General features: G+C 43.4%; 1 protein-coding gene across 2 annotated transcripts in view; it reads right to left on the bottom strand.

Moving 5' to 3' along the window:
* The window catches only part of kdm5a (lysine demethylase 5A), a 390,488-nt gene that overhangs the window by 36,539 nt on the left and 337,629 nt on the right, over positions 1-16,320 (bottom strand). For both annotated transcript variants that reach the window (XM_068051114.1, XM_068051113.1), the window contains one exon: positions 280-831. In XM_068051114.1, coding sequence (XP_067907215.1) covers positions 280-831 — 552 coding nt within the window. The remainder of the gene's footprint in view (positions 1-279; positions 832-16,320) is intronic.

Genomic DNA, 16,320 nt, shown 5'->3' on the forward strand with positions numbered 1-16,320 from the left:
TTACAGATGTGTGTAAACACTGGCTACATGGCTACGACTTGTATACAAGCATATATTTACTATTGCCACTATGAGCTGATGAGATTTCAACATCCCAGTGGGTTTGCTAATCTTGCAGATTCATTACACCAATTGACAAGACCATTAAGTGTGTGCACTGGAAAGACAGGGATTAAAGTCTGCAGTTACTAACCTCTATCTCACATACATTAAGCAGGTTAAGGTTTGATTTGCAGCAGCTATTCATCATTCCTCAGATGCTTTTGGTTCTTTCCTTACCTGTAAGTCTGGGTTGGCTGCTGCCTTTTGTAGCTCAGCACTTATAATTTTCTCTGTTTTTTCCCTTGCTGCCTGTTCCACCATGCGCTGGCTCAGCACAGACAACTTGGCAAGTGCAGAAGACAGTTCATCTGTGGCTAGGGCTTGCCTGGCCCGATCCTGCCAGCTCATTGCTCTTTCTGTTAGACACTGCAAGGCATCCCCTTCAGGTAAACGGACCGGAAGCTTCTGAAGGGAAACGAGGAGTGAAAGAATGGTCTCAAGCCGTGGCCGTCGGGAACGCATGCACAATGGGCATAAGAATTTCACTTCTTTGGTTTGCCAACCTAGTCCTTTCTTCTGTGTGCCAGTTTTTGGCAGAGGAACACAATTGCTGTGAAACCAGTCTTTACAAAGTTCACACTGAAGCATAAACCCACTGGCTATTTTGCGACAGACACAGAACTTCACCTCTTCAATTCGGTCCACCATTGCCATTTTAGCCAGATTTGCGGCTCTCAGAGAATGCATGGCTTCACACTCTTTCTGTTCCATTACTCGGAAGCCTGCAATCTGAAGAATGTGAAAAGAAAACATATAAAATATCTATCTGGCACATAACTTGACAGTAGTGAACAGTAACTGTTGGGACACACTCATAGTAACGATATCACATTGATTAATACATTTTACTTCACGTCAATGTGAAACGACCAACAGGTGTGTGGAAATTGTCCTAACTATGAATAAAATCTGAAAATTAAATTATAATAGTACACACATCTTAAAAACAGCAAATAACTGATCTGTTACATTCATCAGTTAAAGGTTTTAGAATTAATGGACACAATGAAATGATACAGCCTGGATTTTAACTAAGGGGTTAAGAAGCTTTTCATAATTTGATTGTCTGTAAATTTTGTTTCAGAAAGGAGGTGGTGAACCAACTGAATCCATTGGAAAACTTTATTCTGTGCTCAGCCTAGTGAGTCTGGGCTAGAAATTAAGTTTTCAATATAAAATGATAAACATTTCCATACTTTACAACAACATGATTAAACTTATCAATCAAAGGGAGCAGTTCTGGGGGCAGATGGGACCTGTACATGGGTTGCAACTGAATAGAGCTGGGACCAATGTCCTTGTGGGCGATTTGCTAGCGCTATTGGGGAGGGTTTAAACTAACTTGGTGGGGGGATTGGAGCCAGGAAGTAACATTAGAGAGGAAAAACAAGGTGCACAAATAACTAGGAGAGACAGACAGCACTAGAAGAAGAAATAGTAAGGTATAAGGCAGGGTCAGAGTAATAGGGAATGCAACAAGGCCTAATTTGGGTCTACTGTGCATGTATGTGAGCACATTTTTTTGTTTATTTGTTCATGGGATGTAGGTGTCGCTGGCTAGGCCAGTATTTATGCCCATCCCTAACTGCCCTTGAGAAATTGGTGGTGAGCTGCCTTCTTGAACCGCTGCAGTCCATGGAGCGTGAGAAATAAAATTGGTGATCTGGAGACGCAGGTAGCCACATGGGAATATGATGTTATGATAACAGACACCTGGCTCAAAAAAGAGCTGAACTGAATTAGAATTAGAATTTTACAGCGCAGTACAGGCCCTTCGGCCCTCGATGTTGCGCCGAGCTGTGAAACCATCTGACCTACACTATTCCATTTTCATCCATGTGTCTATCCAATGTCCACTTAAATGCCCTTAAAGTTGGCGAATCTACTACTGCTGCAGGCAGGGCGTTCCATGCCCTTACTACTCTGTGAGTAAAGAAACTACCTCTCACATCTGTCCTATATCTATCACCCCTCAACTTGAAGCTATGTCCCCTCGTGTTTGCCATCACCATCCGAGGAAAAAGACGCTCACTATCCACCCTATCTAACCCTCTGATTATCTTATATGTCTCTATTAAGTCACCTCTCCTCCTCCTTCTCTCCAACGAAAACAACCTCAAGTCCCTCAGCCTTTCCTCGTAAGACCTTCCCTCCATACCAGGCAACATCCTAGTAAATCTCCTCTGCACCCTTTCCATAGCTTCCACATCCTTTCTATAATGCGGTGACCAGAACTGCACGCAATACTCCAGCTGCGGTCTCACCAGAGTCTTGTACAGCTGCAGCATGACCTCGTGGCTCCGAAACTCCACCCCCCTACTAATAAAAGCTAACACACCATATGCCTTCTTGACAGCCCTATTAACCTGGTTAGCAACCTTCAGTGATTTATGCACCTGGACACCAAGATCTCTCTGCTCATCTACACTAACAAGAATCTTCCCATTAGCCCAGTACTCTGCATTCCTGTTACTCCTTCCAAAGTGTATCACCTCACACTTTTCCGCATTAAACTCCATTTGCCATCTCTCAGCCCAGCTCTGCAGCCTATCTATGTCTCTCTGTACCCTACAACATCCTTCGGCACTATCCACAACTCCACCGACCTTAGTGTCATCTGCAAATTTACTAACCCACCCTTCTACACCCTCTTCCAGGTTATTTATAAAAATGACAAACAGCAATGGCCCCAAAACAGATCCTTGCGGTACACCACTAGTAACTAAACTCCAGGATGAACATTTGCCATCAACCACCACCCTCTGTCTTCTTTCAGCTAGCCAATTTCTGATCCAAAGCTCTAAATCACCTTCAACCCCATACTTCCGTATTTTCTGCAATAGCCTACCGTGGGGAACCTTATCAAACGCCTTACTGAAATCCATATACACCACATCCACTGCTTTACCCTCATCCACCTGTTTGGTCACCTTCTCGAAAAACTCAATAAGGTTTGTGAGGCACGACCTACCCGTCACAAAACCGTGCTGACTATCTCTAATGTACTTATTCTTTTCAAGATGATTATAAATCCTGTCTCTTATAACCTTTTCCAACATTTTACCCACAACCGAAGTGAGGCTCACAGGTCTATAATTACCAGGGCTGTCTCTACTCCCCTTCTTGAACAAGGGGACAACATTTGCAATCCTCCAGTCTTCCGGCACTATTCCTGTCGACAATGACGACATAAAGATCAAGGACAAAGGCTCTGCAATCTCCTCCCTAGCTTCCCAGAGAATCCTAGGATAAATCCCATCTGGCCCAGGGGACTTATCTATTTTTAGTACCCAGTATTAACTGGGTACTAAATATTGCTGGATACGGATACAAGGTGTTCGGGAAGAAAGAAAGGAGGAGAGGTGGCAATATTGATTGAAGACAATATTATTACGCTGGAGAGGGAGGAAATCCAAGAAGATAGAGGTATATAAAATTATGAGAGGTATAGATAGGGTAGATAGCCGGAGACTGTTTCCCACAGTAGGGGTGACTAAAACGAGAGGACATAGATTTAAGGTGAGAGGGAGAAGGTTTAAAGGGGATCAAAGGGGTAAATGTTTCACACAAAGAATAGTGGGTATCTGGAATCAGCTGCCTGAGGAGGTGGTGGAGGCAGGAACTGTAGCAACATTTCAGAGGCATCTGGACAGGCACATGAATGAGTAAGGCATACAGGGATATGGAATTAATACAGGCAGGTGGGATTTGTATAGATAGGCATTACGGTCGGCATGGATGCGGTGGGCCGAAGGGCCTGTTTCTATGCTGTACGACTCTATGACTTTAAGAGTCAAGGAAGGACAGAATCTGTTTGGTTTGAGTTGTTTGGGCAACAAATGCTGGCCTTGCCAGTGATGCTCACATCCCATGAAAAAAGCTAAGAAACACGAGAGGCACCATTACATTACTGGGTGTATTCAATAGGCTACAAACTTTGTGGGAAAATTTAGAGAAACAAATTTGCAAGGAAATAACTGAGGTGCAAAAATATAGAGTCATTATAATGGGAACTTTAATTATCCTAATATAGTCTGGGATCTTCTTCTTCGGCCTCCTTGTCTCGAAAGACAATGGGTAAGCGCCTAGAGGTGGTCAGTGGTTTGTGAAGCAGCACCTGGAGTGGCTATAAAGGTCAATTTAGTGATAGTGTAAAGGGAAGATAGGGGGAAGAGTTCCATAAGTGTGTTCAGGAAAATGTTCTACATCAGTCTATTGCCAGTCCATTGAGGAAGGAGGCATTACTGGATCTGGTTCTGAGCAATGAGGGAGACAAGTAAATCAAGTGTCAGTAAGGGTACATTTAGGGTACAGTGATCATCTTTTCATAAGGTTTAGGTTGGCTACAGAAAAGGACAAGTAGCAATCCAGAGTAAAAATAATTAACTGGGGAAGGCCAATTTCAATGGGGTGAGAATAGATCTGGCCAAGGTAAATTGGAATCAAAAATTTGCAAGCAAAACTGTAATTAAACAGTGGGCTGCCTTGAAAGAGTGTGTTTGGGTACAGTCAAGGTATCTTCCCACGAAGGGTAATAGTAGGACAAACAAAGCCAGAGCTCTTGGATGAAGGAAGAGATAGAGAGTAAGATGAAGCAGAAAAAGGGTGCATCTGACAGATGTCAGGTTGACAACACAACTGAGAACTGAATAAAGGCGGCTGAATAAAGAAGTTCAGAGGAGAAGTGAGAAGAAATAAGAGCAGCAAAGAGAGAGTATGAGAAGAACCTGACAACCACATAAAAGGGAATCCAAAAGTCCTCTACAGGCATATAAATTGTAAAAGGTTGGTAAAAGGAGTAAGGCTGATTAGGGACTAATAAGTGGTTTTATGCATGGAGACAGGGGCACGGCTGAGATACTAAATGAGTACTTCGCATCTGTCTTTACCAAGGAAGATGATGCCACTTAAGTCATAGTGAAAGAGGAGGTAGTTGAGACACTGGATGGGTTAGAAATTGATAAAAAGCAGGTATTAAAAAGACTGGCTGTACTTAAACTTGATAAGGCACCAGGACCGGATCAGATGCAACCAAGGATATTGAGGGAAGAAAGGATGGAAATTGTGGAGGCTCTAGCCTTAATCCTTCAATCATTCTTAGATGCGGGGTGCTGCCAGAGGACTGGAGAAGTGCAAATTTTACACCCTAGTTCAAAAAAGGGTGCAAGGATAAGCCCAGCAACAACAGGCCAGTCAGTTTAACCTCAGTGGTGGGAAAGCTTTTATAAATAATAATCCAAGACACAATTAACATTCACTCGGAAAAATGAGAATTCATTAAGGAAACTCAGCGTGGATTTGTTGAGAGCAAATTGTGTTTTACCATCTTGATTGAGTTTTTCGATGAGGTAACAGAGATGTTTGATGAGAGTAATGCGGTTGAGATGGTGTACATAAGAACACAAACATAAGAACTAGGAGCAGGAGCAGGCAATTTAGCCCCTCGAGCCTGCTCCGCCATTCAATACGATCACGGCTGATCTCATCTCGGCCTCAACTCCACTTTCCTTCCCGTTCTCCATAACCCTTCAACCCGTTACTAATTAAAAATCTGTCGATCCCCTCCATAAATTTACTCAATGTCCCGGCATCCACCGCACTCTGGGGTAGTGAATTCCACAGATTCACGACCCTTTGAGAGAAGTAATTTCTCCTCATCTCGGTTTTAAATCTGCTACCCCTTATCCTAAAACTATGACCTCTCGTTCTAGATTGCCCCACCAGAGGAAACATCCTCTCTACATCTACTTTGTCAATCCCCTTAATCATCTTATATACCTCAATTAGATTTCCTCTCATTCTTCTAAACTCTAGAGAGTAAAGGCCTAAACTGCTCAATCTCTCTTAATAGACAAACCCCCCCCCATCTCTGGAATCAATCTAGTGAACGTCCTCTGAACTGCCTCCAATGCAACTACATCCCCCCTCAAGTAAGAACACCAAAACTGTTCGCAATACTCTGATGCGGTCTCACTAATGCCTTGTACAGTTGCAGCAACACTTCCCTACTTTTATATTCTATTCCTTTAGCAATAAATGCCAAAATTCCATTTGCCTTATCACCTGCTGTATCTGCAAACTAATTTTCTGCGATTCATGCACGAGGACACCCAGATCCCTCTGCACCAAAGCACTCTGAAGTTTCTCTCCATTTAAATAATAATTTGCCTTTCTATTCTTCCGACCAAAATGGATAAACTCACACTTTTCCATGTTAAAATCCATCCGCCAAATTTTGGCCCATTTATTTAACCTATCCACATCCATCTGTAGATTTCTTATTTCTTTATTGCAACTTACTATCCCACCTATTTTAGTGTCATCTGCAAATTTGGCTATAGTACCTTCTATCCCTGCATCCAATTCATTTATATAGATTGTAAATAGTTGGGGCCCGAGGACCGAACCCTGTGGTACCCCACTAGTTACATCTTGCCAACCAGAAAAAGACCCATTTATCCCGACTCTCTGTTTTTTGTTGGTTAGCCAATTCTCTATCCAAGCTAATAAATTGCCCCTAACCCCATGTGATCTTACCTTGTGTATTAACCTTTTCTGCAGCACCTTATCAAATGCCTTCTTGAAGTCCAGATATACTACATCTACAGGATCCCCATTATCCACTTTGCTTGTTACAGCTTCGAAGAACTCTCGCAAATTAGTCAAACATGATTTACCCTTCATAAAACCATGCTGACTGATGGAATGCGTTTTGACTTTCTAAATGTCCTGTTATTACTTCTTTAATAATGGATTCTAATAATTTTCCAACGACAGATGTAAAACTAACTGGTCTATAGTTTCCTACTTTCTGCCTCCCTCCCTTTTTGAATAAGGGCTTTACATTAGCTTTTTTCCAATCCACTGGAACCTTTCCCGTATCCAGAGAATTTTGGAATATTATAACCACTATCTCCACTGCCACTTCCTTTAGGTCCCTAGCATGTAAGCCATCAGGCCCTGGGGACTTGTCTGCCTTCAACCCCAATAGTTTGCTCAGTACTTTTTCCCTAGTGATGAAGATTGTTTGAGGTTCCTCCCTTTCTATAACCTCTGCATTACCTGTTACTATTGGGATGGTACTAGTGTCCTCCACTATGAAAACTGAGGCAAAATATTGATTTAGTGTCTGTGTCATTTCTGTGTTCCCCATTATTAACTCCCCAGTCTCATCCTCCAAAGGACCGACATTCACTTTAGCTACTCTCTTCCCTTTTATATACTTATAGAAGCTTTTGCTATCCGTTGTTATATTTTGCGCTAGTTTTCTTTCATAATTTACCTTTGCTCTTTTTATTACTTTTTTCGGAACCCTTTGTTGATCTTTAAAAGTTTCCCAATCTTCCAGCCTGCCACTGGCCTTTGCAATATGGTATGCCTTGGTTTTTGTCTTTATGTTATCCTCAACTTCCTTGTTTAGCCATGGATGTTTTATCACCCTCTTAGAAGAAATTCCTCTCTGGAATATATTTTAGTTGGGCTAAGATGTTAACGGACTTCCTCGACTTCTCTGTCTCCATCTCTGGGGATAGGTTGTCTACTAATATCCATTATAAGCCCACCGACTCCCACAGCTACCTCGACTACACGTCTTCGCACCCTACCTCCTGTATGGACTCCATTCCATTCTCCCAGTTTCTCCGTCTCCGATGCATCTGCTCTGATGATGCTACCTTCCATGACGGTGCTTCTGATATGATCTCCTTTTTCCTCAACCGAGGATTCCCCCCCACTGTTGTTGACAGGGCCCTCAACCGTGTCCGACCCATTCCCCGCACCTCTGCCCTCAACCCTTCCCCTCCCTCCAAGAACCGTGACAGGGTTCCCCTTGTCCTCACTTTCCACCCCATCAGCCTCCATATCCAAAGGATCATCCTCCGCCATTTCCGCCACCTCCAGCGTGATGCCACTACCAAACGCATCTTCCCCTCCCTTCCCATCAGCATTCCGAAGGGATCGTTCCCTCCGCGACACCCTGGTCCACTCCTCCATTACACCCACCACCTCGGCCCCTTCCCATGGCACCTTCCTCTGCAATCGCAGGAGGTGTAATACATGCCCATTTACCTCCTCTCTCCTCATTATCCCAGGCCCCAAACACTCCTTTCAGGTGAAGCAGCGATTAGACTTGTACTTCTTTCAATGTAGTGTACTGTATTCGCTGCGCACAATGTGGTCTCCCCTACATTGGGGAGACCAAGCGGAGACTGGGTGACCGCCTTGCGGAACACCTCAATTCAGTCCGCAAGCAGGACCCTGAGCTTCCGGTTTCTTGACATTTCAATACTCCCCCCTGCTCACATCTCTGTCCTGGGATTGCTGCAATGTTCCAGTGAACATCAACGCAAGCTCGAGGAACAGCATCTCATCTACCGATTAGGCACACTACAGCCTGCCGGACTGAACATTGAGTTCAATAATTTCAGAGCATGACAGCCCCCCATTTTACTTTCATTTTTAGTTATTATTTCTTTTTTACAATCTTTTTTTTTGCATTTATTTCATTTCATCTGAGTTTGTTCAGTTTGCTTACCCACTGTTTTTTTCATGTTTGCACTTGCTGCTGTTCAATATTCAGTGTATTTACACCTTATCTGTACTAATGCTTTGTCTTTCAATACACCATTAACATATTGTTTGCCTTTGCTCCATGGCCTTTTTGTCAGCTATGTGGCCTTGTCCAATCTACACCTTCTCCTTTGTTATCTCTTGCCCCACCACCACCTCACTTGCTTATAACCTGTGACATTTCTAATATTTGTCAGTTCCGAAGAAAGGTCACTGACCCGAAACGTTAACTCTGCTTCTCTTTCCACAGATGCTGCCAGACCTGCTGAGTGGTTCCAGCATTTCTTGTTTGAACTTTTATCAAACACTGATTCGGATTCAACTGAAGTCCAGTTCTGGGCATCACACTTTCGGAAGGATGTGAAGGCATTGGAAATAGTGCAGAAAAGATTTACAGGAATGGTTCCAGGGATGAGACTTCAGTTATGTGGATAGATTGGAGAAGCTGGGGCTGTTTTCCTTATAGAACAGAAGGTTGAGAGGAGATTTGGTAGAGCTATTCAAAATCATGAGGGGTCCGGACAGAGTAGATAGGGAAAAACTGTTCTCATTGGTAGAAGTGTCATGAACCAGAGGACACTGATTTAAGGTGATTGGTAAAAGTACCAGAGGAGACATGAGGAAAAGCTATTCTACACAGCAAGTGTTTAGGATCTGAAATGCACTGAGAGTGTGGCAGTGGCAGATTCAATTTTAGCTTCAAAAAGGCAATTGAATGGTTAATTGAAGAGAAAGAAATTCAGGGCTACAGGGAAAAGGTAGCAGAGTGCAACTAGCTGAATTGCTCTTGCAGAGAGCCAGCATGGACATGAAGGGCCAAATAGCTTCCTTTGATGCTTTAACAATTAGAATGATAGAAAGCTTAAGGCACAGAAAGAGGCGACTTGGTCCATCATGTCTGTGCCTGCCGAAAAACGATCCACCTATGATAAACTGCGACTTAAAAAGGCACAGGTTAATCAAGGATAGTCAGTATGGATTTGTTAATGGAAGATCTTGTTTGACCAACTTGATTGGATTTTTTGAAGTAGTAACAAGGAAGACAGATGAGGGTAGTGCAGTTGATGTGGTCTACATGGATCTTAGCAGGGCTTTTGACAAGGTCCCACATTGCAGACTGGTTATAAAACAAACACTTCCCATGGGATCCAGGAAAATGCAGCAAGGTGGATACAAAATTGGCTCAGCGGCAGGAAACAAAGGGTAGTTGTTGACGGCTATTATAGCGACTGGAGGGCTGTTTCCAGTGGCGTTCCGCTGTACTGGGTCCCCTGCTTTTTGTTGTGTACATGAGCGATTTGGACGTAAATGTAGGGGGCATGAACAAGAAGTTTGCGAACGACACTAAGATTGGTCGTGTGGTAGATAGTGAGGAGGACTGTAGGAAGATATTGAAAGTCTGGTCAGATGGGCAGAAAAGTAACAAATGGAATTTAACTTGGAGAAGTGTGAGCTGATGCATTTGGGGAGGTTAAACAAGGCAAAGGAATGCATGATTAATGGGAAACTACTGAGAAGTATAGAGGAAGTGGCGAGAATGTCCACAGCTTCCTGAAGGTAGCAGGAGAGGTCAATAGGGTGGTTAAGAAGGCACATGGAATCCTTTTCTTTATTAGTCGAGGTATAGAATAAAGGAGCTGGGAGGTTATGCTTGAACTGTATAAAATTCATTGGTTAGGCCACAAAGAACAAAGAACAAACAACAGTACAGCACAGGAACAGGCCATTCGGCCCTCCAAGCCTGCGCCGATCTTGATGCATGCCGAAACTAACACCTTCTGCACTTCTGGGGCCCATATCCCTCTATTCCCTTCCTATTCATGTATTTGTCAAGATGTCTCTTAAACGTCGCTATCGTATCTGCTTCCACCACCTCCCCTGGCAGCAAGTTCCAGGCACTCACCACCCTCTGTGTAAAAAAACTTGCCTCGCACATCCCAACTTGAACACTGTGTGCAATTCTGGTCACCTCATTGCACTAGAGAGGGTACAGAGGAGATTTACGAGGATGATGCCAGGACTATAAAAATGCAGCTATGAGGAAAGATTGGATAGGCTGGGGCTGTTCTCCTTGGAACAGAGAAGGCTGAGGGGAGATTTGATTTAAATGTACAAAATTTTAAGGGGCCTGGATAGAGTGGCGGTCAACGGTCTATCCACCTTAGCAGAGAGGTCAGTGACGAGGGGGCATAGATTTAAAGTGATTGGTAGAACAATTAGAGGGGAGATGAGGAAAAACTTTTTCACCCAGAGGGTGGTGATGGTCTGGAACTCACTGCCTGAAAGGTTAATTGAGGCAGAGACCCTCAACTCATTCAAAAGGAGTTTGGATATGCACCTCAAGTGCCGTAAGCTGCAGGGCGACAGACCAAATGCTGGAAGGTGAGATTAGAATAGGTGGAGTGTTTTTCGGCCGGCACAGACACGATGGGCCAAGTAGCCTCTTTCTGTGCCTTAAACTTTCTATGATTCAATGACCGACTGGCCTGTAATTATTTGGTCTAGCCTTCGCTCCCTTTTTAAACAGAGGTAGGACGTTAGCAATTCTTGAATCCTCAGGCACCACACCTGTATCCAGTGAGGACTGGAAAATGATGGTCAGATCCTCTATTTCCTCTCTTGCTTCTTTTAACAGCCTAGGATATATTTCATCGGCCCCAACTTTCAAGGATGTTAATCCCATTAATACTTTCTCTGTCCCTATGTTTACCACACTCTTCCTCCTTAACTGCAAAATCTGCATCGTCCCCCTCTTTTGTGAAGACAGACGCTAGGTATTCATTAAGAACCATACCAATTCGGGGCGGCACAGTGGTTAGCACCGCAGCCTCACAGCTCCAGGGACTCGGGTTCAATTCTGGGTACTGCCTGTGCGGAGTTTGCAAGTTCTCCCTCTGACCGCGTGGGTTTTCGCCGGGTGCTCCGGTTTCCTCCCACAGCCAAAGACTTGCAGGTGATTGGTAAATTGGCCATTGTAAATTGCCCCTAGTGTCGGTAGGTGGTAGTGAATATGGGATTAATGTAGGGTTAGTAGAAATGGGTGGTTGTTGGTCGGCACAGACTCGGTGGGCCGAAGGGCCTGTTCCAATGCTGTATCTCTAAATAAAATAAATAAAATTAAAATAAAATCTCTTCTGTTCCTACACACAGGTTACCTTTTTAGTCTTTTATGGGTCCAACCAACTCTCTCCTTAGTTATCTTCTTACTCTTAGGTGGACTATCAGTCTAGGGAAGGGAGTGTAGATAGTCTGGGTCATGTCGTTAACAAAAAGGAGGTGGTGTTGGGCGTCTTGCAAAGCATTAAGGTAGATAAGTCCCCAGGGCCTGATAGGATCTACCCCAGAATACTGAGGGAGGCAAGGGAAGAAATTGCTGGGGCCTTGACAGAAATCTTTGTATCCTCCTTGGCTACAGGGGAGGTCCCAGAGGACTGGAGGATAGCCAAAGTTGTTCCTTTGTTTAAGAAGGGTGGCAAGGATAATCCAGGAAATTATAGGCCAGTTAGGCTTACATCAGTGGTAGGGAAATTATTAGAGAGGATTCTTCGGGACAGGATTTACTCCCATTAGGAAACAAATGGACTTATTAGCGAGAGATAGCATGGTTTTGTGAAGGGGAGGTCATGTCTCAATAACTTGATTGAGTTTTTTGAGGAAGTGACGAGGATGATTGATGAAGGAAGGGCAGTGGATGTTGTCTATATGGACTTCAGTAAAGCCTTTCACAAGGTCCCTCATGGTAGACTGGTACAAAAGGTGAAGTCACACGGGATCAGAGGTGAACTGGCAAGATGGAAACAGAACTCGCTCGGTCATAGAAGACAGAGGGTAGCAGTGGAAGGGTGCTTTTCTGAAAGGAGGGCTGTGACTAGTGGTGTTGCGCACGGATCAGTGCTGGGACCTTTGCTCTTTGTAGTATATATAAATTATTTGGAGGAAAATGTAGCTGGTCTGATTAGTAAGTTTGCAGACGACACAAAGGTTGGTGGAGTTGCGGATAGTGATGAGGATTGTCAGAGGATACAGCAGGATATAGATCGGTTGGAGACTTGGGCGGAGAAATGGCAGATGGAGTTTAATCCGGACAAATGTGAGGTAATGCATCTTGTAAGATCTAATACAGGTGGGAAGTATACAGTAAATGGCAGAACCCTTAGGAGTATTGACAGGCAGATAGATCTGGGCGTACAGGTCCACAGGTCAATGATAGTGGCAATGCAGGTGGATAAGGTAGTCAAGAAGGCATATGGCATGCTTGCCTTCATCGGTTGGTGCATCGAGTATAAAAATTGGCAAGTCATGCTGCAGCTGTACAGAACCTTAGTTAGGCCACATTTAGAATATTGCGCGCAATTCTGGTTGCCACACTACCAGAAGGACGTGGAGGCTTTGGAGAGGGTACAGAAGAGGTTTACCAGGATGTTGCCTGGTCTGGAGGGCATTAGCTATGAGGAGAAGTTGGATAAACTTGGATTGTTTTCAATGGAACGACGGAGGTGGAGGGGCGACATGATAGAGGTTTACAAAGTTATGAGCGGCATGGACAGAGTGGTCAGTCAGAAGCTTTTTCCCAGGGTGGAAGAGTCAGTTACTAGGGGACATAGGTTTAAGGTGCGAGGGGCAAAGTTTAGAGGGGATGTGCGAGGCAAGTTTTTTTACACAGAGGGTGGTGAGTGCCTGGAACTTGCTGCCGGGGGAGGTGGTGGAAGCAGGTACGATAGCGACGTTTAAGAGGCATCTTGACAAATACATGAATAGGATGGGAATAGAGGGATACGGACCCCGGAAGTGCAGAAGGTTTTAGTTTAGACAGGCATCAAGATTGGCGCAGGCTTGGAAGGCCGAATGGCCTGTTCCTGTGCTATACTGTTTTTTGTATTGTTAAAACATCTTTGGATTCACCTTGATTTTGCTTGCCAATATTCTTTCATGCCCTCTCTTTGATTCTATGATTCAATGAAATTGCCTTGTGTACGCAAAGGTGACTTTAATACCATTCTGTAAATGATGATCACAGCCTCTTTCAAAGGTTTAGCTTCGATCCAGATCCATCATTATCAGGCAGATGGTGTAGCCTGAGACATCATTTGGATTCTGTCAGGGCGAGTGGCTGCACCTTGAAGGGCTTATCTCAAGATATAAAGCAATTTTAGAGCATCCTTTGGAGCTTTTCCAGATTAATTGAAAGCAAGCTGTGAATGAATTTTTGAGGTATATTCTCAACTGCTTTTTTCATTCAGTGGGACAGTGAAAATCAAAGTTAACTGACAAACTACAGTCAGAGAAACACAGAAAGGACATGTATGAGAAAGTCTCACCAGCCAGCAGTGAATAACAGTAATCAGCTAGATGCTGAGCTTTTTGAGGAAAACTAATTTTTTTCTTTTGTTCCTTTTCCAAACAATTCATGCCCAAATACTTTCTGTGGAAGACTATTGGACTTGTTGAAGTATGAACAGTTAATACTTAAAATGAACTGTATAAACCATAATTGGTCAAAGGGACACTAGGCTGCATCGGTACAAGAGGAGGGATGGAGCCATAGGTAAGCCAGTGGGGGTGGGGGAATGAATAACATTACACAGCAATGTCTGCTTCTCAACTGCAAGGAATGCCTGTGCAAGGAAATGCATGACTCGAGTATAAACCATGAATAATAACAAATATAAGCAAAGGATCCATTAACCGTAGGATAAAATGGATGTCTGTTACAATTTGGGTAAACAAGCTGTCTTTGGGAAGAAACAGCAATATCAAAGTTAGGAGGTAGATAATCATGAAGGAGTTAGATGGGATTAGAACTCTGCTCATCAATATCTACTTTTGAAGATATACAAGGAGTAAGGTTTTCAGGGCTCATTAGGTAGCTGCACAGCAAGCAATGTGATGCTCGCCTTGTTCTGTATAGTCTGATCACCTATACGATATAAATTATATGTTCTATATACTCAGCTGTCTCGTGCTTATTCAAAGCACGTTCATAATCACGAGAAAGGTGGTTGGCCAACAAAGAACTTTCCCCCCCCCAAAAAATTAATGCGGACGCTTTCTTATCGGACCTAATCTTGATGCTTCATTCTTCTCTCTTTTCAGGACTTAATTTCAGTAATGCTATAAAATGCAAGAGCTTCCTGCATAACACTTTTTTATTATTCTTTTCTTGGGATGTGGGTGTTGCTGACAAGGCCAGCAACTGTTGCCCATGCCTAATTGCCCTTGACAACTGAGTGTCTTGCTAGGCCATTTCAGAGGGCAGTTAAGAGTCAACCACATTAGGGCTTCAAACTGCTGGGCTGGATTTTAAGAGCCGGCCGCCGAGATTGGCGGCAAGCTCAAAGAGCCGCTGCAATCTTAAGCAACTGGAAGGAGTTTGGTACTTTTAATTGCAAAGATACTGTTTCGTTTAGAACATTATGTATCGTATAAATGTGGTTTGGGGTTTTCAAGTTTGTTCATAAGTTAATGGGAAATAACTTTCTACGTAATTTGGTTTATTAGCTACCTATTCAGTGCAATTTAGTTAATGTTGATTTTTAGTTTAGTTGTATAGTAAAAGTCTTAAAACGTGAAATCCTGTCATGTCATCATGCCTCAGTATTTACAGTTGAAAAGGAGGATAACTTGCCGTAAGTCCCGAAAAAATTAATAGCCGATAGGGGACATAGACTTAATACAATTAACGTAAGTAGATCAGTAACAAGGAAATTAATGGAACTTAAGAGTGAGAAATCCTCAGGACCTGACGGTTTCCATCCGAGGGTGTTAAAGGAAGTAGGGGAGCACATTGTAGATGCCCTAACTATAGTCTTTCAGAAATAAAAACAAGAAATGCTGGAACCACTCAGCAGGTCTGGCAGCATCTGTGGAAAGAGAAGCAGAGTTAACGTTTCGGGTCAGTTTCCACAGATGCTGCCAGACCTGCTGAGTGGTTCCAGCATTCCTTGTTTTTATTTCAGATTTCCAGCATCCGCAGTATTTTCCTTTTATATAGTCTTTCAGAGTTCCCTAGATTCAGGAGTGGTCCCTCTGGATTGGAAAGTTGCACATGTCATTCCAGTTTTTAAGAAGAGTGAAAGGGGGAACCAAGGAAATTACAAACCAGTTAGCCTGACATCTGTGGTGGGCAAGTTGCTGGAGTCGATAATCAAGGATAGGGTGACTGAACACCTAGAAAAATTTCAATTAATCAGGGACAGCCAGCATGGATTCATGACGGGAAGGTCATGCCTGACAAATCTCATTGAACTTTTTGAAGAGGTGACTAAGGTAGTGGACAAGGGAGTGTCCATGGATGTTATTTATATGGACTTCCAGAAGGCATTTGACAAAGTCCCACATAAGAGACTGTTAACTAAGGTAGAAGCCCATGGAGTTGAGGGCAAATTATTGACATGGTTAGAAAGTTGGTTGAGTGGTAGGCCACCAAGAGTGGGGTTAATGGGCAAGTACTCCGATTGGCAGGATGTAACTAGTGGTGTCCCGCAGGGATCTGTGTTGGGGCCTCAATTATTCACATTATTCATTAACGACTTGGATGATGGCATAGTAAGTTATATATCCAAATTTGCTGATGATACAAAGTTAGGCGGCATTGTAGACAGTCTAGATGATAGCATAAAATTGCAAAGAGATATTGACAGACTAGGTGAC

This window comes from Heterodontus francisci, chromosome 18, assembly GCF_036365525.1.
Source record: "Heterodontus francisci isolate sHetFra1 chromosome 18, sHetFra1.hap1, whole genome shotgun sequence".
Taxonomy (NCBI): domain Eukaryota; kingdom Metazoa; phylum Chordata; class Chondrichthyes; order Heterodontiformes; family Heterodontidae; genus Heterodontus; species Heterodontus francisci.